The sequence below is a fragment of the Anas platyrhynchos genome, chromosome 1 (genome assembly GCF_047663525.1).
Source record: "Anas platyrhynchos isolate ZD024472 breed Pekin duck chromosome 1, IASCAAS_PekinDuck_T2T, whole genome shotgun sequence".
Lineage (NCBI taxonomy): Eukaryota > Metazoa > Chordata > Aves > Anseriformes > Anatidae > Anas > Anas platyrhynchos.
Genome location: NC_092587.1, coordinates 10,772,466 through 10,800,235, shown reverse-complemented (window position 1 = coordinate 10,800,235; position 27,770 = coordinate 10,772,466). Strand labels below are relative to the sequence as shown.

At 36.3% G+C, this 27,770-nt stretch overlaps 1 protein-coding gene and 1 long non-coding RNA gene across 9 annotated transcripts in view; one reads left to right on the top strand and one right to left on the bottom strand.

Moving 5' to 3' along the window:
* HGF (hepatocyte growth factor) overlaps nucleotides 1–25,046 on the bottom strand; it is a 64,161-nt gene extending 39,115 nt beyond the window's left edge. For 7 of the 8 annotated variants that reach the window (XR_011804840.1, XR_011804848.1, XM_038165743.2 and 4 more), the window contains exons 1-6: nucleotides 24,912–25,046; nucleotides 13,261–13,426; nucleotides 8,215–8,327; nucleotides 7,592–7,706; nucleotides 2,782–2,924; nucleotides 939–1,059 (exon numbers count right to left, since the gene is read on the bottom strand). Coding sequence is in view for 6 of the 8 variants with exons in the window: in XM_038165743.2 (XP_038021671.1) it covers nucleotides 939–1,059; nucleotides 2,782–2,924; nucleotides 7,592–7,706; nucleotides 8,215–8,327; nucleotides 13,261–13,426; nucleotides 24,912–24,987 (734 nt within the window). In the remaining 2 variants the exon portion in view is untranslated. The remainder of the gene's footprint in view (nucleotides 1–938; nucleotides 1,060–2,781; nucleotides 2,925–7,591; nucleotides 7,707–8,214; nucleotides 8,328–13,260; nucleotides 13,427–24,911) is intronic. The other variant, XM_072027564.1, reaches the window with a different exon arrangement.
* LOC139999426 (uncharacterized) lies at nucleotides 25,031–26,001 on the top strand. Its single transcript, XR_011804908.1, has 2 exons — nucleotides 25,031–25,170; nucleotides 25,581–26,001. It is a non-coding gene; the product is annotated as an uncharacterized lncRNA (long non-coding RNA).
* The last annotated feature ends 1,769 nt before the right edge of the window (nucleotides 26,002–27,770 follow it).

The window sequence follows — 27,770 nt, the reverse complement described above, 5'->3', positions numbered from 1 at the left end:
AAGTGGAGTTAAGCCAAAAGACAGAGTAAAATAAAAAGAAATCTCAGTCCAGTTTAAGACAGACAAAAATATCCTTCTGCATGGCCTAAACCTCCCCACAAAATCCTTCCAGAATGGTGTGTTACAGATGATCCTCTGCAGTAATGTGAAATCTACCCTCTAGGAAAAATGCTAAGGAGATACAATTTGTCTTGCTATTACTGGCTATATATAAGTATTTTATAAGTGTGTATATATATATATATATAGTATATAAGTATATAAAATATACTTATATTTTATATAAGTATAAATATAAGTCTTACATATATAAAAGTCTAAAACATTAATTCATAAAATGCTAAACGGAATGATCTGTTTTTCCAGGTAGAACAAACACAGCAGTCAAGCAGATTGGATACATAAAGCTGATTAGAGCAGAAGACCAGCTACAGTTTTAAAGCTGTTCAATAGTTCAAAAAAGGAGCACACGGTGTAATGTCACACATTTATATTCACTAAGTGTATTAAGAACTCTAACGTAAAGAAAAAAAATGCAATTTTTATTGTTACTTACTCTGTAATGTTTTTAAGGTATTTTAAGCTAAGTGAAGCTGTATAACAATATATACATAAATATTCAGAGGTAACTTTTTTACTGATATTGAGGCTAGGGAGGAAATCTTGACCAACTAACGCACTGCATGTAAATGCAATTCTGTGCACTACACAGAATTAAGATGTAGCCACACCTGCACAAAATAGTCACTAGTATCCATCCTGCATCTCCATCATGACTGTAACCAACCTGCACATATCACGGGCCAGATCCCCAAAGAGCTAAAACTAATAAACTCCATTAATTTCATCTCAGCTTATTTTGCCCAGCTGCTTCCAGAATACATATAATTTTCAAATTTAAACCACACAGGTTTGCTTGGGAGTGAGGAGGAGATTACCTCTCAGGACGAAATTTGTGTTTGTGTGGTCTCTGAAGATCCCAGCGCTGACATTCCTTCCCTGACTCGGTATGATCCATTGGCCCTCTGTAACTCTCTCCATTGCAGGTCATGCATTCAACTTGAAACAAACCAACAAACAAATAGCATACTAGTTATTTTTTATGCTGGTGAATTTTAACACACACACACACACAAATCATATCCCTGCTGTTTTAAATTGAAAGCAACCTAGAAAGATGTAAAAACTGATATCTTTTAAGTCAGGGATCCTTGGTATGGGAAATGTCCTTTGCAATTGCATCTCTTCCTTAGATCTAATCCAGATGCTTAAGTCTGGTACCTCTTTATGGGACTCTTATGGTTTGGAAGCATGTAGGTGTGAGCTGTTAGAGGCCTTTATGTTCCTAGCTGATTTCTAACCTTTTCTATTACAGAGATTTCGTTGAGTTCTTCTAATCTCTAATGTGCTGCATACCAAGTTGAAAGTGTTACAGTTACAGGGAGATAGACACACCTGAGGAAAGATTATTAGAGGTGATATTTTCTAAATAACTAACTTTCATAATTTTAAATCACTGTTATTATACAGAACTGTATAATAACAGCACCAGATTAAATGCAGAATAATGTCTGAATCAGAAATTTCAGGATGTACTGTCTGTCTCTTTAAATTCTTAGCACTTTTAGTTACATATGATGCTGATTCTTTTTGATACTAATTCTTTTTGTCAGCTTAATTGCTGATACATTTTCAGTCTTGGTTTAAGAAAGTTGGGGGGTGGCAGGAGAGTGAGCAAAAGCCACTACAGGGATTTGAAATTTCAGCTGAACAAAATATGCTACATAATATAGAATGAGAAGTCTTAAAATATAGCATAAAATCACCATAATTAACTACAGACACATTTCTCAAGTGCCCCCTAATTAGAGTAGTTGTAATTAAGGAGCACTTAATAAATATTAATTTATACAACTACAAATCTCATTTTTCAGTCAAAATATCTGCTACCAAAGTCTTGATCCTGCAGTGAGCTCCAGGTCTTATCCCATTTGAAGCTCACTTAAACTGATCTTTAAATGTTATCTCTTAATAGATTTTCAAGCTCCTTTTAAATCATTCTCTTCCTCCCTCCTTTCCCTTGCATAGCTATTGAACATAACATATTAGCTGGAAAATTAAAGGCATCCTATCTTGAGAATTTAAATGGGTTGATTGACTGGAACTGAATTGGCTGACTAGCAAGATATGGAGTTTGGTTTGGAAGTTAACAAAACATGAAAGTCAAGAAATGTGATGGTACACATCAATTTGATTTCAGATTCTGTGACTTGAAAGTGTAAAGAGATTGCCTTTCTAAAAAGTTTTCCTGTTTACAGCATTTATCATTTGAAAAACAAAATGTGTGTTTACTTTGAACATTTGTCCTATAATTCACTACCCATATATTTTCATCAAAAAAAAAGGAAAGCTGATTTAATCATGGAATGCAACTAGACAATTTTATCATCCAGTTGTGCTGAAATTGTTAAAAGATTTACTATAAACTAGGTAATGAAATAAGGAACACATTTGTGCACTCAGCACTACTTCAATGTTTCAGCTTTTCCATGACCTGGACAAGAGCTGCTGAGCCTGAAAGCTTGTTCAAATTTTCCAGATTACTAGAATGTAAAAAGACCTTTTTTCTCTAACAACTGCTTTTATTGCTACAGCATTCATTCTTGATAAGAAATCACCTTTCCTTGCTGCAAAGGTGAGTGTTACTGAAGATAACAGTTCTGTGTACCTGCTCTTTGTACAATAAAAAAGCAACTTTTCACATGAGCACTGCAACATTACCTTCTGAGCAGAGGGGGATGTCACAGACTTCGTGGCGTGTCTCTGGGCTGGTGGTGAAACACCATGGCCCTCCCTCTTCCCCTCGGGGGTTTCGGCAGTAGTTTTCTCGCAGATCTTTACCCCGATAGCTCGAAGGCAAAAAGCTAGTTTTAAAATGACAATCATTACAGTATAAGAGCATGCAAACTTCAGTGTTAATCATACTATTTTTATAAACATCTAGAAACAATCACATTTCAGCTTCCTTCTCCCTTCACCCTCCCTCCACTCTGCCCGCACAGACAAAAATATCTGTCCATACAAAAATACACATCTTCAGTTAGGATTACTCAATCAATGGTCCAAGTCTGGGATAATTTGTCTGGCCTGTAGCTTACTCTAGCAAGTTTTACTCCCATCCCTCAGGCACCCAGAGATAGCTATCTGCTACAGAGCTGGTGGCAGCAGCACGCTCCCTGCCAACCCTTGCTACTCTCTTCTTCACCAGCTTGTAACTACTCACAGAGCAGTAGAAGACCCCTGGAAAAGGCAGGTGGAATTTATTATGGACATAGGTGTAAAATTCATTGGTCCATTGGCCCATCAGGCCTGCTGTTCATACACACCTTATGTGCATGTGTCAGGCTCAGCCCAGCCGGGATGGGGTGCACCTACTCCACATAGCTTACAAACAGAGAGGTCTCTTGCCGTGCCTGGTCAGGCAACAGCTAGACCTGAGTACCAGGAAATTAGTGTGAACAAGGTTGAGTGGTATGACACACCACACCAAGGGGTCTTCACTACCTGAGGCCACGACTGCTTTGAATTTAAGCATCAGAAATTAGCCCAGGTACTGCTTTAGATGTCTTGTTTCATATTCTGCCAGAAAGCCCAACTGTTGTCACCATAAGGTCTGCTACATAGAGATTTACTTCTCAGAGCTTTTGTACAAATTAAGTCATTTAACAGGAACCTCGCTGACTAAAATTTTACTGACTAAAACTTTGCTTACCCTTTCACTATATTTTCTGTTTTTGCTGCAAGGCCTATTAAAAAGCAATATCCCTTGGCATTTTTTCTTTACAATGCCTTCAAGGCAATGTTAAGCACTTTATTTGTCTTTAGGGATTGAATGTGTATATTTTTGCCCTAGCACACATTTTCAGTATGAGACTTCCATGTCAATGCCCAGTCTACCAAATATAAACCCTTTAGGGCCAAGGTTTTGTCTTCTTATCTGTCTGGAAAGGGATGCGTCTCTAGAGACACTCACACATTCACCCAGACATATTTATACATAGACATGTATATATATTTATAAGTAAAAGTAATAATAATTGTTTTTCCCCACAATTTAGGTGGGGAAATAGCTTACCCTGTTGTAAGAAACCTGACCTAAGAGCTTATCACCACACAAGCTGTACTTTACAGACAAAGCCAGTGTTCTTTCACTGTCAGTTTCCTTGCAATGTTACTCAAACATCAGGTAAATTACAATTCAGAATTATGCTCAATCCTATGAAAATTTCATTTTTTTCTTGTTTAATTGAAAAATTGTGCAAAACACCTTGGGGATCACAAAAAACCTGTAATTCAACTTAATAAATTAGTTTCATTTTTGTGATTTCTAAGATTTTTTGCATTTTTTTTCTTCAATATGCTTAAATTCTGGTAGAATATCACAAGTAAAGTACACTTTTTACCCCAATAACTTATTCTGCATTTTTTGTACTTTTTTTTTTTTATTATTATCTTTTTTATCTATAATCACCAAGGGAATCAAAAGTATCTCTATTTTAGTGGAAAAAAAATGGTATTAAATTTTATCTATTTTTCTTTAGAGGAATGTAGAAACTTGCAGTTCAGGAATCCAAACTAAGCACTGGGGACAGTCTTTATGATGTTGATGTAGTTTATATACAAAAGCAAAAGAGAAATATATAGTCCCTGCTGTCCTTGGAAAATTCCATGTTATGAATGAATAAATAAATAAATAAATGGAGAGAAAAAGAAAATTCCAGCAATTCCAATGTGACATTTTAATCATGTTTTATTCCAGTTAATGAAATCTTTGAATTAACTGAAGTGGAAAATACCTCTGTTAATCACATTGTGGTTCTAGTCAAGGCAACGTGGAAACACTACTTAAAAGTGCTTTTCTTATTTTTGGTTCTTGAAGAGAATAATTTCTGTGTCATCACTGCTGCTTATGAAACTGTTACTTCTGTTTGTCTTCTGTAGTCTTGTAAAATAAATGTCTCAAAAAAAATTAACTAAAGACAATCCTGGACAAACTTTTCTGATGGGGCATTACAATCTGTATATACATTAATGTGGTGTGTCAGCACATGTTAGAAAAAGTTATTTGATTTTCCTGCTGGAAAATCTTTCTGCTCAGTAGATACAGGAGAAAAAGCATCTCAAATTATGTCAGATATACTATCATAATATTAAAAATAAATAAATAAAAATAAAAAATGTATAACATTAAAAACTCAAGATGGGTCAGATACACAAATGGCTTCAACAGGTATTGAAACAACATTCTTGAGGGAGGAAATGAGACAGAGTAAAGACTCACCCAAAATTATACAATAGAGCCACTCCTAAATCTGTGTACTGATTTAGTTCAACTACATTACCTAAGGAAAAAGAGAGCCAGAAACTGAAGCCAGTAAGAGTAATGGTAAAAGCAGATTCAACAACAGCTAAAGTTGCTGGAAGCTAGCAAAAAGCCAGTGAAGTATTGGTCTACTCTTACACCAACTCTCTTTTACCTTTTTTATATTATCTTGAGCCATTTAGGTAATAAATTCTTAAGAAACAAAAATATGTAGAGAGAGTTTCATAAGCTGTGCTAGAATAGGAACTAAAATAATGTAATCCTGATTTCAGTTGGGAGTCTCCAGGTTCTACTGGAATACAAATTAATTAAATACATCATTAGTTAAATACAAACACAAGTTTAAAGTCTGAAGTTATTTTAAAATTTTCTGGAAAGATCAAGAAATAATCAATAAAGTACATCTCTCCTTTGAACATGAAAAAAAAGGGGGGGGGGGGGATTTATTTTCTAAATTGCACTTCGTGATAACCAGACGTTGAGAAAAACTGACCTAAAAATCTAAGACTTTCATACTAATAAGTTCCAAACACACCACTACTGTCTGCTTCTTCCCATCTCCTTCATGTCTCTGATGATGAAATCATATTTTCTGATGTTGAAAAACAAAATTAGCATTCAGCCACCTCATTTATCCAGTGACCTTTTAAAAATTAAACTTATTGCACAAGACAGGAGAAAAGTCATTCTCATAAAATTCATCATAGAAGAGTGTCTGTCTCTCAGCAGATAGAGCTGTGTTTGCTACAGATCGAAACAAAATTTCAATTTAGTGATAAATATATACCCTTCATACACTTTTTCTTCTTTTATTACACAGTCATGTGTATACTATACAAAATTAATGCTCATTCCTGATGTGATTATTGAGAATTATTTCATTTTTAAAAGATGAAGGTAGTATACCTCAAGGTATTGAGTCTCAAGAGGTCATTGCCATATGAGGTGATGGCATTTATCATATGATCACAATTAAGCATGGGTCTAGTCCAACACTGAAAATCAGATACACGATATTGTAAGCAATTAAGTCCAGTCCAAGCCTGAGGCTCAGCTCTGCAACACATCATAAGAGGAGAGAACCCAAGTATTCTTCACCTTTTAATGTTGTTCCAAGCTCTCATCTTGAACTCTGGATAGATTTGGTCAGGACAGGACTGAGCAGTGTATAGCCCAGTCTCACTAACAGTCTCCAGTTTGGCTTTTCCTAAAAAAAGTGCTGATGCTGAGAGAACAGACCAAAAGTCAGCAAAGTGAATGGGAAATTATTGGGTGAGAGGACATGTCTTTTTTGGATCTTAAGAGTTTATAATCTGTCTGAAGCCAATATGAAAAGGTTCAAAAAGAAATGGCCAAAAAGTGGGAAAGTAAATCTTCTTATTGATTGATTGATTGATTGATTTCTAGTTTCCAGCAACTTTTGCTACGGTTAAATCTACTTTTATCATTACTCCTCCTGGCTTCAGTTTTTCATTTTCTTCTCTTTTCTTTAGGTAATGTAAGTGAAATGAGGCTGCTCTCAGGGTGTAGATATGTTCTCAGTTCCCATTATATAAGGTCTTAAACTCAAAAGTTGTCCCATATCAGCTGCATCAGTTTTTAGTTATTGTGCTTGTATGATCTGAAGGAAAGGATTTAAATCATTTGATCAATATATCAAAATTCAGTGTATTTGTTGCCTGATCTAAATGCTTTATAGAGTTTAACATATACTACAAATAATACAGAATGAGTATGATCTATGCAAAATATAGTAACAATAATTGTATACTGATCAAATAGGTGGGCTAATATTCCCAATAGCCTTTGCTTCCCATACCATATTTTTTTTAAATGACCCATTTCCTAGGAGCCCATTAGAAAACAGTGATAAACTTCCAGACTCCAGGCTGAAGTAATGCAGCTGTTTTGCTACTGCCAGGATCAAAAGGGTATAAAGAGCTAAAAAAAAATCCAACACGGGGGAGGAAAGGATCCAGACACACAGGCTAGCCCTGGGAGAGAACACTTTGTAGAAAGACTGAGAAGGTAAGGGTTTTCTGAGACCTCGAGAATGACATCTCTTGGGAAAAGGCAAGAATACACCTAGCAGATTTTGTGGTTTAAGATCAATGTTCTCATAAATTCCTTGTCTACTAATAAATAAAACTGTGCTTTGTAGAAGCTGTCTGAGCACTATTCCCACTGTCTCTGCTGCTGAACTCTTACCTGTGCTCATGGGGAATCATTGAGTTCCAGGCCTGACACTGAATACCACTTTTGGTGACAGATATTGTCCCTTTGTAGTCTGCTCCTTTTCCAATTATACAATTCCTGACATAGTCTATTGAAAGAAAAGGGAAGTATTAGGAGTTTGGTTAAACATTTTCTCAATGTATTTAAAAATAAATCTCACTGTCAGTTTTCACATTCAAAATAATTTTCATATTCTTTAAAGACATAATTGTTCAAAAAAAATCATTGTCCACATGTATTTTTTCCTTTTTTTTTTTTTTTAACGAGTTATTGCTAGCTTGACAAAGAAAGCTACCAAAAATATTATCAAAGTGTCTGATTGACCAAAAGTACATGACTCAGAACTTAACACCTCCACTTATTAAGGAGGTAAAGAAAAGTAACATTAAGTCAATAACAGTAACACATACGACCGAGATTTTAAGTTCTGCAACACAAAGACAATATTTGTAAATAAAGATGTAAGTTTCAGTTTTCAGAATGTATAAAACCGTATTATACCCAGAATGTCTATACAGCCAAAAAGTCACTGACTGACCTCAGCTTTTGTCCCCTTCCATAGCTGGAAAAACAAAATCAGTAAATAAATCAGTTACCCTTCTTTTCAAATAGATCAAACGCATGGTCTTGCTTCTTTCTCACACCATTTGTCAAGCTGTTGAAGGATAACCAATGGCACCGTTTTGTAACTCTGTCATAAGCAAAGGCCCTGCAAAGAAAATCTTGATGAGAAAAAAATCTCTATGTGGTTTATAATAATGACACATGGCTTGCCAAGGAGCATGCAATGACATCAGATTTATTTTTACTGGGAAAGTCAGAGAAACAGCCCCAATTACGATTTAAACCCACAACTGTGCTGACAAGAACAAAGAAACAAAGAAATTAATTTGATGTGGCCACTACATTAAATACTAGCTTGGTTGTTCACACTAATCTAAGAGTTTCCTTGTCATTAAAGATCTTTATTTTAAAAGTGACATAAATGTGACTGAGACAGCATTTGTGTCCCCAGTTACGTTGCTTTCTTCAGGAAAAAAAAAAAAAAAGAAAAAAAAGAGAGAGAGAGAGAGCGAGAAAGAAAGAAAGAAAGAAAGAAAGAAAGAAAGAAAGAAAGAAAGAAAGAAAGAAAGAAAGAAAGAAAGAAAGAAAGAAAGAAAGAAAGAAAGAAAGAAAAAAGAATATTATATAACATCTCTGTTTTACGTACAATATGCCTGTGAAATAGCTAACAGTTAATAGTTTATCCACTCTGATGGCTTGAGAAAAAATGAGGCACAAGGAATTCTGTTTCTTGCCTAGAACAACAGAGCTATTTGAAAACAAGGTTATTTATTTTTTTTATTTTTTTATGAATAATCTAAACTGTGATTGTGTACCTATCCTTGCTTTGCTTTAGTTTTCTTTTTTTTTTTTCTTTTTTCTCTCTCTATTTTTAACTGCTTTAAAGGTTAGATTATTTCAAAAATATTTCAAGAATTGTGTTGAATTGAGTGAAATTGGGGGATGAGGTGAAGAAGGCAAGAAAGACAAACAGGAATCAGAAAAGCAAGAAAACTTTCTGTCAATGTTTTCAATTAAATATAAAGAGTTTTTCCTCCCAACATCACTTTCAAATGAATTGCTTTAAGTGTAGGTAAAATATTTTTAAGCATTTTAAAAACACTTAACTGTCTGGATCAGGACAACAATTATTCCAATTAACAAACAAACAACTACAATAAGAACAACAAAAGAATAAGTAAAAATTAAACAAGGAATTTTTTGCCTTCATTTTTCAATAGAAAAAAAATAATAAATCACTCACATGACTATTGTCCTTAGTCCACAACACAATCTGTATTTCTAACTGGCAGGCATTGGTCATCCCAAATCTCAGCCATTTTATCCTGACCTGAGATTTTAACACCACCTAATAGTATGCAAAAGCCACACAGATTTCTTACACTTCATCTTTACTTTGGCTGTTTACTGCACCCCCAACTCACAGCTCTTGCTTTCCATTTAATTCTCCTCTTGCCACACAAGTTTTTCTGTGTGAGATCTTGCTGGCTTCAGTTAAAAATATTACAAGATCTTATCCAACCTCCCCGCTCTTCCCTCTTTCAAACATCCTCTTCATTATCTTTTCCATCACCAAACAGATTTTTCATCCAACTGCTCTCTACTCTGTTGACTCCAAATGTTTCCAACCTGCTAACCTTCATCCTTCTGCCTTTGTTCAGCCTTCTGTTCTCTTCTGGCTAGTTCTCAAATATGAACATATCCAAGTGCTTCCAACTCCATCTTCACAAAAATATCCTTGACCTTTCAAGCCTTTCCAATTACATTCTCCCTTCCCCTCCTCCCTTCTAAAGTGGGAATGCAGAATGCTCTGTTTACAAACAATTCTTTCAGTTTTTGCCTTTCAGTTGCCTTTTGGTTTCTTTCCAGCTTGGCTTCAGTCGCTTTTGTACATAAAAGTTTCTACAAATCTTTTCTTGGACCCTAATCGAGAGGGTTTTTACACTTCCAAAGTCAACATATTTAAGCAAATTCTTGGTCTTCTACTGATACTGCTGATCACAACAATTTTTGTTGTTGTTATTTGTACTGAGATAGTAGAGATTCTGACCAGACTCTGGAATCCTGTGGTCTACACTAGAGCCCCTTGCTGTCTAAATATGAAACTAAAAGACAAAATAGAAGGTAAGAAGATAACAAAGGATAAGACAGGTACAGCTTTATAGGTAAGGAAGTGACATGTCTGCAACAGTCACCTGCACAGCCAGTATAATAGTAGCTATATTGTGTTTTTCTCATCCTTTAAAAAAAAATGTGGGAAAAGCTGAAAGGATAACTTAAAGAAAACAGCAGGAGTAATGGACTGCAACTAGTAGTAAACCAAATGAACAGAACAGCTCAGCAGTAGGTAAAAAAGGCTGATATGGAATACAGAAAATGCTGAACAGATAATTATGAAGTCAAAAAGACAAGATAAGTGAATCTAAGGGATACTTTGTTGGGGGGTTGGATTTTAGCAATAGTGTTATGTAGGAAAAATGAGTCTGTATAAGGCTCTTGCAACTCTATTAAAGATGATCAAGATCTATGCAAGCATGACAGCAGGAGAAAGGAAGAAAGGTCAGCTCTGATATATTATAACTTTTATTACAAATTCGGCAGTTTATAATAAATAAATAAATAAAAAGCTTTTTTTTTTTTTTTTTTTCCCCAGCAATTTAGAAATGGCTGATCCTGTCTGTAATGCCTGGACTCCACTAATTCACCACTTTCTAGTGTAAAAGAACCAGAGCAAGGTTAAACCCTCATCTTGGTTGCGTACTTCTCAGGAAGGAGACTCATGGAATACTTCTTCAAGTACTATTGTCATAATTATGTTATGAAGTATTTCTATTTTATCCTATCATAATTCTTAAACAAGCTGAGTTTGCATCCAGAAAATAAAGATTAACATTAGTGTTGTTACCCAAGTAATAGAGAACTACTTCTTGGATCAGTACTAACATTAGAATCAAGTCACAAAAATGTCAATAAACAAAGGAAAATCCAAGTCTTATGTTTCATGTATATAAAATGCCAATTTATGCCACTTATCTTCTAAGTTTTGTATGATCACACAACAGCCAGTAAACAAATTGGTTTTAATTTCAGTTAGCAACACATTTTACCCTGTACTAACCATATGCTGGCATGAAGTTAAAGACTGGTGGTTCTACGAATAAAAGGGAAAGATTAGCAATCCCTGCTCCCTTTAAAAGTGAACACGTCAAATTTTACAGTAGCATCAAAGAACTATGCACAGTATAAAAGGACTCATCTGGGACCAAATGAAACCACAAGAATGTTTCCAGATACAGGGAATCTCTCTTGCTGCACAGAGATAGCACAGGCAAGACCTAATCACCTACACCTCTGTTGCTAGACTTGTTGGCTAAACAACTGTAGGAAAAAATGGGAAATTCAGAGCATGAGCAGTCAGATTTTTAATTATTTTTCATTTTCAGTGTAAAATAGCCATATATGACTGATCGCGGTAATGCTATCTGTGAGCAGAATTCTTCCAAGCTCTGTTGTCAAAGTCCATCATTGGTCCTTTATATTCTTTTATTGACTGATTACAGCAGAGAGAGTTTGCCCCTTAATGAATCTGTCCTACAGTGACAGGGACTGAGTGTCCCAATAGAAAAAAAATATTTCATAAATTAAAAAGTAATGAAAATGCAGAGAGGTTCTAGAATATTATTCATGTAAAGTGGAATCAATGAATATATTAACATACTTATTATTTTCAGAAGATTAAATGTACCATCCAGAGCAGCTACAATTAGAAGATCCTTGAAACAATCTTCCTGAGAAGATATTGAAATTGTTGCTTTCTTGGCATTATTTAGTAATTTGTTACACTGTAAAACCTAATTCTATACTACTCTTTGCCACTGAAGACCAGAACCGAAGGATTTCTTATTGCATGGAGTACAACCTGATCGACTTGGCAATGATGTCCATAGAAGCTCTGCCAATAGGAAAAGGAGTTACTTGTACCATGTAAAAAAATATCAGTGCGTGGAAAATATGTAAAATCTGCTTATTGTTTACTTATGTAAATAATCAAAGTACAAAATAATAAAAACTACATCTCCAGATCTCTTTTAATCTGCAATTAAAGGCTTAAAAAAGGATTAAATTTCAATGGAGGACCTTTTCTGCCAAGGAAGGGCTTTTGTTATCACATTTGATCTGACTTCTATTTGTCATAAGTTTTTTTTTTTTAATATATATTTCAAGATCAGGATGACATTTAGTCCCATGCTTACTAGTACAGAAGTCATTAATTCTCTCCAAGATTCTCCTGTGTTCATTTATTGCTAATGGTCTAGCATAAAAAGGCCAGGGGAACAATTCAAGTCTAATAAACAGGAAAAATAACAGTGATTTGTTCCAAAAAACAGTAGAGAATATGTACTAAGCAGACAAGCAATCAGCTGCATGATGTGTTTGTAAGAGACAGCAGATGCTGTAGAATAGCTATCATATACTTGTAATGATTGTACAGCTGAGAAGGTTTGAATCCATTGTATCAAATTCATAGTACTTGCCAGTGAACTTCAGCAGTGTATGTATCTGTGTTCCATGTGTGAAGTTCCCATTGACTTTAGTGGGAGTAATGTGTAAAGAATGAAGGTAGAATATGGTCTGAAGTGGTGCTGAAATACTGCAGCTGTGATGTGTGACAATAACCATTTTATAAGAGAGATAAAAATCCCAGAAATGTTCACTGAACACTACAGTGCAGCACAAATCATCGACATCTTAAAATGAGTATATTTCTCAGCTATATTACAGAAAAGACTACAGATTGGACAAGCTAAAAAGACAGAACAACTCAGATAATGCTTTACATTACATTACATTGTCATTACATATTCTGGACAGGTAGAAAAGATATCAAATAAGAAAATAAAGATACCAAATAAGAACTACCAAATAAGAAATACCAAAGAAATCAAAACAGTGCAGTCTTTAGATTGTACTCAGTACAAGCTACAGCTGATGACAATTCCAGAGAAACCTTTGTCCAAAGAGTATTATATAAGAATCTATTAGGAAAAATGTAATAATAATGGAGATACATAACTTACTTGCAAGTGAATGAAAGACCTTTGTTCCTGCTGCATCTCTTGGCACACTGCTCAGTGGTATTTAACAGCTTGGTTTTAACTTCCAGTGTTTTGTTTACCTTGATGAGCATCAACTCTCCTGTTTTTTTGTAGTCATGAAGAGGATTTCTCCTTTTTCCTTTACCATCTAAGAAAAAAAGCAAAGAAGAAGACAAAAAAAAAAAAAGTTAAGATCAGTCCTGAGATTACAGATTACATTAGAAATGAATATAATTTATTAAAGAATTATTGCATTGTATATATTGTATATAATGTTATATACAATATATACAATGCAATAATTCTTTAATAAATTATATAATGTATATAATTATATAGTATAATGTATATAATATTATATGTATATAATGTTATATACAATATATATTATACATTATTATTATGTTATATATATATACAATATGTATTGTTGTATATGTATTGTATGTATTGTATAATGTATATATTATTACGTATACATACATACAATATATATTATTACATTGGTACCAAAATCATAGCGAAATTCATAAAACTAAAGTACAAGCAGATACTTAAGAAGAATTGATTATTTTAGATGGTGATCTCCATCCTTAAAAACTGGGATAGTAGTAAAGCTCATTTCAAATAAATTACATAATACAAGAAAAGGGTAAGAGGAAAGTTTTACACCTTGTGAATATTTTTTTCAGAACCTGAAAATACGCTTGCTATACATCACAAAAACTGATATCTGATAAATATTTCCAATAAAAACTGAAGTGATAAAGTTAAACAAATGTCTACTTTTAATGGACAGACTAGAGTTAAAATTAGAAAGGGAGGAATAAAAATGTCATAGAGAATTATAGTTTGAATGGGCTAAACTGTTCTTAAAACAGAAAACATTTTAACACAAATTGAGAGCAGATTTGGAGCCTGAAAGTAACATAAAATATTCACTTTTCCCATCCATTGCTCTAGTGAAGGCTCAGTGAGAATGTTGTGTTCAGTTTAGAAGTGAATGAATGAGTGTTGTGAGCCTACAGAAAAGGAGGGGAGGCAGAAGCCATAACATGGAAATAGTCTGCACGGTTACAGAAAGATCGTTTTCCATGTCTCTGTTGAAAGACCCAGGGGAAGAGGTGTAAAATGGAGCAGGCAAGATTGGCTAGGGAAGTTTGGCTGAACTGCCAGAGGAAAAGTCTTTGATTTTTGCAAGAAAAACACGCTATTTTTCCAATGTGTATGCATGTTAGCTTTTCCCATAGAAACCTGTCTGCCACTGTAGGCTCCTCCATCATCAATGAAGGCAGATGAGTACCTCTAGATGATTCTCACTATTCTAGGACACATGAGTAACACAGGAAGGATAAATTGTCCTTTGGATCTACTTATCTTATTTCACTCAAGGATACATTATGATCTTTTTGGATTAGATGGCTAATGCAGTAAAAGTCAGGTGAACAAAACACTCCTTAGTTTACAAACTAGGTAGTATTATTTTTCATAAAATATTTCCATATAACTATTTTCAGATGTCCTTCCTTTTTTTTTTTTTTTTCTTCAAAGTATCAGCCATGGTAACAGAACATGAATGCTCATGAATAATTTATTAATTTTTGCCAGAGCTTGCAAATACATGAATCCTCACCCTAGTGTGCCATTCTACTGAATAGAATTTCTTATACAGGTGCAAAGTGCACATGGACCAGCAATTTTTGTTTGCTACACTCTGCACAGAAGTTCAGAATAACTCCTCAAGTTTCAAAAGTGCAATAGCTGAGCTCTCTGTGAATCCAAATGATTTAGTGACATTATGAAGCTAAAGAGGGCTGAAGGGTGTTCCTTTGGCAGAAATTCCATCCTGATGGGAAGGGAGCTCACATTTTCACTGTATTTAGCTAAATAACACCTCTCAGTGGTGAATTATCCCTAAGACACCTAAAAATAGCCCAAAGACATTTAAAATAGATTTCATCAAGCTTCAGTTATTAGAGGTGAAGGGTGGGGGGACATGACTGAGAGAGGGAGAGGGAAATAGAGCAAAGATCAAAGGAATAGAATCTCTCTGCTGCAATAACCCTATAAAAAATCTTCACCACATTCTACTCTTTTAAAACTGATGAACTGTGAGCAATGCTATTCCCCTGTACCTAATAGCTCATAATTTTAATTCCAGTTATTTTCAGAAAATGTACAGAAATTATTAATTTCCCTCCAAATCCCTAGTATTGTTACAGGAGGCCCTATTATAGTTATAAGTTATTAGTTATAGTTAAGAAGCTTTTGCTGAAAAGATCAAATAACTTTGGAGCTGTGTCTGGGACCCATATAAGTTATAATAAGCATTTTCAGCCTTGCATTTGCACAATGTATATGTACCCAAATTGACTCATAATGTTTATGGAAATGTTATGCTGAGATTCTGGCTATAAGGATTAGCATTGCTACTGGAAAAAGCATACTGGAAAAGCAGTTGAAGTTGCTTTTTGTTGTTGTTGTTCTTGGGTGAAAGAGACAAAGTGTTGTAATAAGGATTGCATCTGCTCTTTAAGACAACTGCAGAAAAACAAATCTTCCATAAAACTTTTGTGGTAAATGTCTCAATATCTTAGAAGATGTCATTATTCTATGTTTTCTTAGCCAACATTTTTATATCAAATGAAGGTAAGAATCTGTACAGAAATATCAAAGTATTTTCTTTTAGTTCTTGATGCTAACATTTGCCATCTACCGATGCATCATTATCTTAATTCCCTATGCTAACAACTTCTTAAACTCACCAGCAAGCATGCAAGAATATAATCCAAAAACAAATAAATAAATAAATTCAAGAAATTCTGCTCTGCTGCCTGACAAGCATGGTTCACAGTTGTGCTTTTTTTTTTTTTTTTTTTTTTCCCTGAGCAGTTGTCCAAAGAGGATTATGGGTTTGATCTTGCATTTAACAATTCATAACACCCTGATTTACTTTAGCTTTCAAACAACAACATTCTATGACTTTGCCTATAATCCAAAAGGCAAAGGGCCAAATGCATGGTGTGACTGTTAGAACCATCTGAATAATGCGAAGCATTACTTTTACACCACAAAGAAAATAAATAAATAAATAACCCTAGGTGGTTTTATTATTAAAATATTAAATAAAATAGTACCCTAGAAATATTCTACATCAAAGACTATAATGCAATATTCTATAACTGATGCTCCTAATTTTTGACTGTTATTCATATCAGTTTCCTAAACTTTGATTAATCAGGACTTTTGCTTATTTTGTGGGTTATGTCCTCCGATGCTTCTCATACTTGAATATCAGGTTACTAAGGAAGTCTCTCATTGTACTTAAATTTGAAAATAAGAAGAGTTGACTCAAACAAAAGAATCCATTCTAACACAAATCAACTGTTTTTTTTCATCAACAAAGGAAAACTAACTAACTAAAACTAATTAATTAAATATATTTCTTTGGCTGACTAAATATATTTCTTTATGTCAAGTACTCCTCAAAAAGGTGATGGTAGTGCCTCTTTCTGTCTCTTAATATGATAGCAAACATGGTCAGACAGAACACAGAGCTCAGCCAGTGCCCAGGAAAGTGGGAACTACCATGTTTGCTCTAGCTGGATGCTGCAGTGGGCAAGTATTTCATCATCTCATCTAGTATCTCCACAGTCTTCCCAATAGGTCTCTACCACTTTCATAAAATGTGTTAAACATTCACTAAAGAAAAAAGTTTCCTTACAGAAAGAAGGAAACAAGAACCAACTCTGGGTTCCCTTACTACATTTTCCATATGAAGTTTCTGTGTAGTCTTCTCAGATAGAGAGTATTAACTGAGATTATTCAAACTGTAGAGCATCAGGGGGAAATTATTTCCAAAAATATTTTTTCCTGTAGTAGTTTCAGTCTACACCAAATATGTAATTGAAAATAAAGGTAAAGAAAATAGAAATAATATTTTTTTTCTGCAGCCGTAATGTAAAATGACTCCCTAGGAAGTTGTGGTACCTGTATTCTATGCCATATTTAACTGCAATTATTTTAATTATTTTTACATATAAAAAAAATAAAACAGGTAAAACAGCTAAGAATGAGAGTAATAATCAATGTCATAGAAATGTAGATACTTCCTCAATTAACAAATTAAGTTTGACATAGCAAAGACATTTGAATTTTCTTGTCTTCCAGCCTCTAGGTATTTTCTAACCACCGGGCTAATGGGAAAAGAGCAGCAACAACATTTTTTTTTCCTCTTTTGTCCCTGTTTCCCACACCAAAAAGAGATTTCTACTCACCCTATCGTCATACCACTCAGTCCTGACACTGGGTATGTTCTATACCTCAACGTAAAAATTCACACCTAGTAGAAAACAGTAAGTCTGATACTGAGCTATAAGAGAGTCAAGAACTTCAGTATAAAAGTAGTTTCAGTAGTTTCATTTAGAGCTTAAATACATTAACAAGTCAAGTATCAGACTCTCAGGTTTTAGCCTGATCACTAAAAGGAATCGATTATTCTATTAGCTGTTTTGTAGTAAACAATTAGTATTGGGCAAATTATACCACTGTTGCATCAACCAAGAGCATGCAGGATATCAACAGGCCTAAAGATTACCTTTGTGAATTATAATGAGATCAAAACACTACTTGTATTGTCTACAGCTAAATTTTACAATGAATTTATCTGACAATAAATATATCATTAGTAATCCCTTTCTCCTTTCTGCATCAGTCCAGCTTTTTCTAATATAGTTGTATATTTAGGCTTACGAGTTACAGTCTTACAGAGTACAACTGGAGCGTACTGCTGTCTCCCTTGAAAAATCCCCACTTTTATAGACTTGCTATAGACTATACAAAGCTTTTATTAATCAAGACTTGTGATGCATTCAGCATGTCAGCTTTCAGGGTTTCCAAGTCTCACTCTAATCTATGCAATAGTTAGTGCTCTCTTAAAGAACCACATAATGGAGACTTGTGATAATGTGAGAAGCCTCATTCTGTGATAATGTGAGAAGCCTCATTCCTTTCTGTTCTTTCTAATTTTGCATACCACTTTATTAAACGGAACAAGCAAATAACAACTCAACACCAAATTATCAAAATGAAAAGATAAATAAATTTAAATTCAAAGTTTGTGTTTGAATCAAGATCCTTAATGAAATCTTGTTGTTTTGATGTGGAGTTTTATTTACTGATTTTGTTTGTTTACACTTGCAGAGCTGGATTACATCTTTTAGAACTTCAGCAGTTTCACAAGTAATTTGCTTTGTTGTGTTAAACTTCCAACTGACCGGGGTAATGAAAGACTTTGATTCTATTATGATAGGTACTCATGTAAGTAAGTTGCAGATCTTTATATGGTGGATGGAAAAAGACATTCATAATATTTAGTTTTGAAGGAAAAAAAAAAAAAAAACACATAACAGCACCACTGTTTGTTATGTTTTTTGGATGTCAAAGATAAGCTAAGACTATGAGGAAAAAAAAAAAAAAAGAGAGAGAGAGGAAGGTACCTCAATTCTTCTAGGATGGAAGATGCTGACAAAAAAAATTAAGGAATCAATTAGTCCTGCTAAGTAGTGGGAGAAAAAAAAAAAAAAAAAAAGGCAAAATTATATGGCACTTGTGAGAAAAATTGGAAAAATTGAAAAGAGAGAAGTTGCCCACACACTGTTCAGGAAGCTGAAAATTTGAAAATTTAAAGAATAGTCAAGTGAAGAGAAATGGTCATATCAAGTGATATAAATATTTCAGAAATATAGAATAGAATCATAGAATCATTAAGGTTGGAAAAGACCTTAAAGATCTTCTTCAAGATGGTTCAATCATCACCCTACTACCAATGTCACCCACTAAACCATGTCCCTAAGCACCAGATCCTTAAACACCCCCAGGGATGATGCCAGGGATACCACCACTTCCTTGAGCAACCCATTTCAATGCCTACGTCTTTAGTATCAATAGGCATTTTAAACTGCTGTTCAATATTTTTGCATCATCCATTTCAGGAAAGAAAGAAAGAAAGAAAGAAAGAAAGAAAGAAAGAAAGAAAGAAAGAAAGAAAGAAAGAAAGAAAGAAAGAAAGAAAGAAAGAAAGAAAGAAAGAAAGAAAGAAAGAAAGAAAGAAAGAAAGAAAGAAAGAAAGAAAGAAAGAAAGAAAGAAAGAAAGAAAGAAAGAAAGAAAGAAAGAAAGAAAGAAAGAAAGAAAGAAAGAAAGAAAGAAAGAAAGAAAGAAAGAAAGAAAGAAAGAAAGAAAGAAAGAAAGAAAGGGAAACTGAAATAATTCTGAAATGTATCCAAGAAAATAAGTTTGTAGATTGAATTGACTTAGATGCCAGATTAAGTTTAATGCCTTTATTTATGTAAGACAATAATTTGGGATTAAAAATGTTTACTAACCATACCTATAAAAACTGCAGTCAGCCATATAGATGGAATGCCATCAAAATAAAACCAGCTGTCCAAAGAGTCATCTTTAACTTGTGACAATTAAATAGTTTTTCAGAAAGGTATCTGGAGGACCACATGATTTTTTTTTTAACTTTTGAATTTTATTTTCTTAACAAAAGAGACTTAATGGAAAAAAAAAAAATACAATTTTTAGAAAACAGTTTAAAATAGAAATATATAATACAGATATAATTTTTCCCTTATTTTTATGTTGGCATTCAGTTTAGTTGTTGAGCAGATTCAGGAAATGCAAAAAGATTTTTCTTTTTGGCTTTACATTGCATATTACCACTTACTCACACACCCCCACACATACACGCACCCATATACACATATCCCTCGTTAGCTGCAAAGAGTGCCATTTTCTCTGGAACCCAACTTCATGTTTGCTAAGTTCTGCCTTTGTAACCCTCTCCTATAGTCAGTGTGAAAACTTAAGAAATAAAGGATAGCATTAAAAACTGATAGCATGTTCTAAAATTGTATGTTAGATGCAAATGGACAGCTCTTTTTCTTCAAAGAAAAGGTTATCTTCACAGCAGGATGCTGGGACCCATTGGCAGAAACAAATAGTCTGCAGTTTGTACTCTGACTTGCTGTATGTAACCTCTGGCTAAATTACAAAGAGCATTTTCCATTGTAAGATTTGTCTTACACATTTACACAATAATTAAATCCTTTATATTTCACATAGTGTTCCACAATCTTTACAAGCTTTTGGTGCTTCCACTAAGGCACCCAACACATTGTGCACTCCATTTGCAATGGGGTCTCAGCCACCACTGAGGGTGTCCAGGCTTGGAGCAGGGAGTAAAGAGAAAAGCACAGGCAGGCAGGGCAGGGTTCAGGCATAGCAGAGTGACCAGCTGCTAAGCAAAATGGCCCCTGTGAGGAGTGGTGAGTCTTGCTGCATGTTGTATGTCTAAAAATAGTGCTGCCGGCCAACTCAAGGAGTCAGCAAGAGCTGGAGCTGATGGGAGAAGGAGGGAGCAGCCAGTCCTCAGCCAGGCCAGCAGCACTGAGGACTGCCAGGCATGGCCAGGCTCATCATACAGCGCATGGGTGGAGGCCCACAAGCCATTTGATTCCATCTCCTGTAGCTAGATTTTGCCAGCATATTTAAATAATCTGGAGCATGCTCCTAGCTCTGCTTCACTGCGGCATTGCTTTATGTGTTGGATACTAACCATGTTCAGGAATACTTCTACTGTCCTCTAACAGGACTGCCAAAAACCCCTATAGAAAGGAGAGAGGTGAAGGCAAGGATGTCTTCATTACTTCACAATGCTTTGGAGCTGTCCTAATTGCACACTGCAAAGTACAAACATTGCTCACATCTGGAAGACACCAATTTTCCTACCATTCCTGCTTCCCAAGCAAGCGCAGAGATCAATCCTTTTTTGTCTCCATTCTGCCTTGTAGTCTCTGCCCATCTACCCCCCACCTGAAGACTGGTGAGGAGAAAGTAAAATTCCTATGCTCATCTAGTACAAGCAACTGCAAAAAGTTCAGGGCAACACTCTCCTTCCCACATAGAGCTTTTATCCATCAAGGGGCCCAGTTATCCGGCCTTCAAATCTCCTTAGAAAAGTCTGAAATGCTTAAGTGGCAAACTAATGTTCAGCGTAAAGATCCAAAGGGGAGATATTACGTTCTCTGAGGGAGATTGTGCATTTCCCTTCCAACCCTGGCCTCAGTTGAAGTATTACAATAATGACAGATGAGCTCCTCCAATAAGAGGCTTTCTTTTCCTTGACTTCAGTGCACGATTTTCCAGAGTTTTATGCAACATTTTAATCTCATGTCTTTCAACTCTAGATTCTCCTGCTAGGTTACTTATGAAAATTACATTAATAGAAACAGAAAATCTGTTAAGCAGGGTAAGAACTGCATTATATGTGAGAGCAAAACAAGCAGCCCCTGGCACTGAGCACCAAAAGGATTCCATTAAACAGAAGGAATACAGTCTTCCAACTGGCAGAGTATCATTTCACTTTGTTGACAGTATATAGAATAATGATTATCTACAGCTGGGTTAGGGAAGTATAAATCACATTAAATTTTTAAAATATGTGTAGCTATGCAGACCACAGGAATACACAACATTCATACATCGATTATTGCTATGGTATTTTTTTAAGGAACAGTTATTTATAGGAACTAAGTGCAACTGCCACATCTTCATTAGAAACTGCTTCAGATGATCCAAACTACAGAAAGTGCTGAGAAGTTTGAATAAAGAAACACACTCAGATGCCAGTCTTTTCACAGAAAAATATCTTTAATTTAAATAAATCTTTAGCATTCATTCTTTTTTTTTTTTTTTCATTCAATATGCTAATCTGTATTTTTACTTTTAGTAAGAATTCAGACTTAGACTTACAGAGACCTGCAGGATATTGATAATGACTAGTAGTCTATAGGAATCTTGCAAATTTATCTCTTTCACCAATCAACATCTTAAGTCTTATATGTTAAAAAGAAACTCAAAAACTGATATTGTGGACAGCCTGCTGACATGAAAATTTCTTGCTGTTTTCTTCAGATTCTTTTTGTTTGCTTGGTTGTTTTTTTAACACATTAATATAACCCCACATGTATAAGAAAACTCAACAACACCGGACATTGTCTCCACACAGGACTTAGGACTTTGGATTACAAACCTAAAAGATCCACTCATAGAAGAAACAATACTCATTGTTAAGTAAACTTAAAACCAGCTTTGACAGGATAGTAATAGAAAAAGTATTGACATGTATTAGCAAAGGATTTTCTTATATATATATATATTTAAATTCTGTTTTCATCACTTACCCTCTTTTTTCATATATAAAAATATTAAATATATATACACATATATATGCTTTCTTATATATATAGCTTTCTTGAAAACATCTCAGTAAAAATAATTCAAAATCCTGTATAAAAGATACCATTTATGTTTAGAAAGCTACCAATATATTTTCAGAAACTAACAAAACTTCCTCTTGCATACATTGTACAAATCCTGAAACTTTCGTTGAAGATCACCTATTTTTATAAAGCAAAGACAGCACAATGATTGCATGTAGTAAGAGTCATCTTTCTTGCCCATAAGGCAAACAATAGGATTGATTAATATTATGGTGGGTGGGGGAGGAAAGTTAAGAAAGGGAGTGTTGCCAAGAAACTGCCACTGTGAAAGTTGGCCAGAAAACAAGTTCTACTCTATGAAAAATTCTGAAGTTTTGGAAATCTAATTTTCATTCACATCAGGATGAACCATGCCCTCCTAAAGTGAAGAGTCCATTGGTTAGGGCACGACCATAATCATCAACCTACTGATATTCACAGTATCTGTCTCTCAATCTCTCCTGTTGGAATATTAGATAGATGAAATATTATTCATTGAGCTTGGGAAAGTATAGACCCTGCTAACAGCCTACAGGAAGAACAAGGACTTTGTCTCATTCAAGAAAAGTGTCCTGAGATTAAGCATGACCTAGCTTCTTATGAATTTGGCTATAGACCAGTTTCTGTCTAGTTGGCCCACTGAATAAAGTTGCAGGAGGCTGTTCTGCTTTTTTCAAACTAGCCCATCAGTTGATGAGTTTCTATCCTAGGTGAAGATTTTTCACTATCAGGTACCCCAAGCTATTGTGAATGCCTTTGCTGCAGATTTCTTATTAATTTGATATGGAGGAACCAAGCCAAAGACATTTTCTATTTAAAATGAAAAGTTTTGATGGGTCAGCATTTTCCAGTGTGTGTGTGGGGGGGGGGGGGGGGGGGGGGGCGGGGAATCTCAGAAAATTCCAAACTAGCTCTAGTCATCATTTTTTCTGAAAGGTCACATGTCCACAAAATGGAAATTGCAATGAGCATAAAAAAAGCAGTTTAGAAAAACATAGTAGCATAGTGTCTGTATCTCTGTTTCACCTGCTACTAATGCCTGTATTTGGTAATGCAAAAACAAAATTGTCACTGAGTAGACTGAGCACAGGTCTTCTGAGACGTTCAACATCATACAGAACCACACTCACTGTAGGTGAAAAATGACAGGTTTTACTACATGTGATGCTGCCATTCTTTTTCTTTTTTTCTTTTTTTTTTAACTTGACCACTGAGTTTACAATAAATAAATAAATAAATAAACCCACTTTTAAATCATATATATATATGATATATATATATATATAATTGTAACTATAAAAATATAATTATATCTTGGAAGCCATCAACACCACTTGCCATACCCAGTGCTTGATGCCCTCTGACATGACCACAGGACCCATGCACTGTATGAGCCTGCTCTCACTCTGCCCACTCCTGGCAGATCCTTTCCCTGAATTGTGGCTGTCTTTTGTTTCTGTCTGTGCAAAGGTCTGACCCTAACAATGTTGGCGGAAGGAAGGAAGGAAGGAAAGGTTTGTAGAAACCTTTGCAAACTCTTTTTTCCTCAAACGTCTCCCCAGAGGGCCAATAGAAACACAGAGTTAGCTCTTCAGATATCCAGTCTAAGGGGGACACTTCAGGAAAGAAATTCAGCTAAAGAGCTTCCAGCACTTGATGACTTATTGTTTGTTCCTTCCCCCCTTCCCCCCCCCTCCCCCCCCCCCCCCCCCCCCCCCTCCCAGGCTTCATCAGGAACATCTAATGAAATTACAAGTATTTCAGTCTGGAAATAGCATGTCCATACCGCTGAACTTTGGCAAGGACATTCCCTTTCTTATACAGTCTTATCTTATACTATCTCGCGCTTTGGGTATTCCTTGTCAATTTATGTAACCTAACGTTTATTCTGCCACTTGGAAACGAAGGGCAGATGTTCCCTCACGCCCTGACAGCGGCCAGGAGCTGTCTCTCCCGCTCCCACTTCCTCAGTTCTTCCCATCCTGAGAGAGCCCCCTCGCTGGGAGGGGAGGTGGCGGGATGCAGCGACATCCCCGCGAGCCACCACCCGCTCCTCCTGTCCCCGCAAAGCCCTGGACGAGCAAACTCTGCCGCAAACAGTGCTCAGCCTGCCCCGACACCCAGGCACCTCACCCCCGGCCGCTGCCGGTGCCTGCCCTCAGCTCAGGTACTGCTGAGGGGAGCCGGGGGTGTTGGGGTCTCCCCGCCCGCTGCACCGCCCCCGCCGCGACTGTGAGGGGGAGAGGGGAAACGCCGCGGCCGTGAGGTGGCGGGGGTGTCCCTGGAGAAGTGACAGAAAAACTAACCTGCCGCAGGGATGGTGATGGGAAGCAGCAGCAGCTGATGGAGCAGCAAGGCTGGCAGGAGTTGGGTGGCCCACATGGTGCCGGCGGCCCCCCCTCCGGCGGGCTGGCGGGGAGGAGGAGAGGAGATGGCTCCTCGGAAGGACCCTGTGCACAGCCGGTCACTCGAGGAGGCAGAGTGAGCCGAGCTGCTTTTTATTGCGATGATCTAAGTTTGTTGTGTGATTAACTGGAAAGATCTGGGTCCCAACTCCCTCTTACGGTAAGAAACTGTTTAACAACATCCCCTCTCTGCCTCCTCTCCCCCACCCCGCCCCTCCCCAGGAGCTGCCTCCCACTCCCCTCCCGCCCCGCAGCCAGCCCAGGGAGGGGGCTCCCACCACCACCTCCCTCTCTCCCTCCTTCCCTCTCCCCACCGCCTCCCTCCCTCCCTGGATCCCTCCAGGGGCTCAGGAGGAGCAGCCAGGCTGGCCAGGTCCCTCAGAGAAACACAGCTTGCCTTGGGGCTGTTGTCTACTGCTGCACAGTCCCCCATATCCCCCCTCCCCACTCCTAGCCCCCAACCCTCCTTTGTCCTCTTTGACCTGCAGCCATATCACCTCTCTCTGCCCGCAGACATCTCCCCTCACAAAGTCACCCTTTTCTCCACCTGCCCTTTGGTCTCATCTGCAGGAAGGACCCTCAACCACGGCTGTTTCAGCAGGACTCCTGCTGCCCCATAGCCAGGAACAAAACAAGACCGTTTCCTGGTTAAGAAGCACACCTTTCCTCTGACCTGTCCATGGCTCCCCCTTGGCTGCTGGCCTGGCCTTTCCATCACCCTCTTTGACCATCTGACAAGTGCCACTTCCCCAAAATTGTGGCAACTCTGGGGAATCTAAAGGTCAAGTATCAGCTGGCTGGTGTTTCTCTGTGGAGACAAACCACAGTCCAAAACGAGGCCCGACCTTCCTTCTGTCACTGGCAAAATGACTCTAATTCTTCTATTGTGCTTCCTTTTAACTTCGTGGAAGAAATGGCATTGGAGTTTGTTTAAAAGCATGAGACCGGCCTTTGCTAACGTGAGTGTTCAAAAATAAACATTTCAAGAAAAGTTTTGCTGTAATTTAAACCAGTTCTTTCTCCCATGCACCCACCTATGGTCTATTGCATAAGTGTATGACAACACAGGCAGTAGAAAAACATTTCTTTCAATTTTCCGCAAATAAACAAGAGACCTGCATGTGGACCCCTGCCATGTGAGTCTTCTCCAGTCCAGTTTCCCTTTCCCAGACTTACTACCCATCTTGCTCATAAACACCTTTGAATGAAAGAGTTTTTCTCAAAAACATATTGTTTTCAAAGGCAAAAGATATTCATTTTTTTATTATTAATTTTTCCTTTATTTCCAAAAATATATGTATATATATGCTTTTTTCTTTCCTTTCACCCAAATTATACCCAATGTCAAAATATTTCTATTTGGGAATTACTGTCTTGGTAAGTGAAAGAAAGGGGACAATAAGGAGCTGAGGGAGAGTTTGTGAAGAAAATATTTTGAACATTGGTTTTACAGGAAAAACAAATTAATGTAAAAAAAAAAAAAAAAACCTTTCTTAAATATGCAGAATGAAAATTATTTCTATTTTTTTGCTGCTTTTGTTTTTTCTCCAAAGAATAAAGCTTTATTTGCTTGAGTTTATTTGCTGGTGTGCTAAAAGCACAACCTGGGAGCAGAGAATTTGTATTCCTTATGCCATTGACCTTGTGCGAAATCCTTGTCCACTGCAAAAAGTAGAACATGGATATCTCAGTTTCTGTTTTCTGTTCTTCTGCTTGTGCTTTAAGATAGACATAAATATAAACAATGAGCAACACAAATAATCATAGGACTATGCTGAGCCCAAAATAGACACATTCTGTTAACCAGATGCATTTGACTTGTCTGTGCATGTGATGATTGACCTTTCTTTGTATAAAGCCCCAAATTATGCACCATTAAAGTCAAGTAGATTTTTTGCCACCAACTTCCCTAAGGTGGAGTATTTGGTCTGTAGTCAGATTTCTCCTGAATCTTAGGAGGGTTTCTGCTGTGTCTCATGGGGACCAGGATGCTTCCTAATGGAGAAAATATTTTGCTATATGGATTCCTATTATTAATACATAGTCCTGTGTATTATTCATAATGTATTTGTACTTCTGCCTGAGAGTTTAAGTCATGGGCATAAGCTTCTTTGCCTGTATATATTATTCTGGGCATGTGCAACTCCTTAGACATGGTTCTCTATTTGACCAGTTTTGGGAGCCTGCTGGAGGACAACTCTACTTTTTACGTAAGTCGTATTGCCCTTCAGTGAAAAATAAGGCATGCAGAGTGAAGGGCCAGAGACTGAAGAGAAAATATAAAGGAAAAAATCTTGTAGGTGTTACATTCAGATGATATATTCATAAGCAGTCAAGGCAAAGATTTGCATCTGGATCTGGGAATTGAAAATGCTCTTTGGTCCCACATCATATACTGCGAAATGTAGTATGATCCTTTTTCTCTGTCTTCTTGCCCCATGTATTTTACAAGTGAAGCATAATATTTTAGTTCAGTTCAGTCAAATTTTATCTTGAAATTCAATATGAAGAAAGCCTGTAAAAATTGCATTTCATGCTTATGTTTTCTAAAGAATATTCAATGTCAGGTATTAGTCTGCATATAGAGAAACTAAGAGCTAAATAGGATAACCAAAAGTTATAGGCTTTATGCAAGAATATTCTGTTATGAGTTATGATTTCTGTCCTTTTGAGTGTATGCTTTCAGACCTATAAGTCTTTATCTCTCGCTTTTTTTTTTTTTTGGGGGGGGGGCTGGTTGTAGCTGAGGGTGATGCTTTT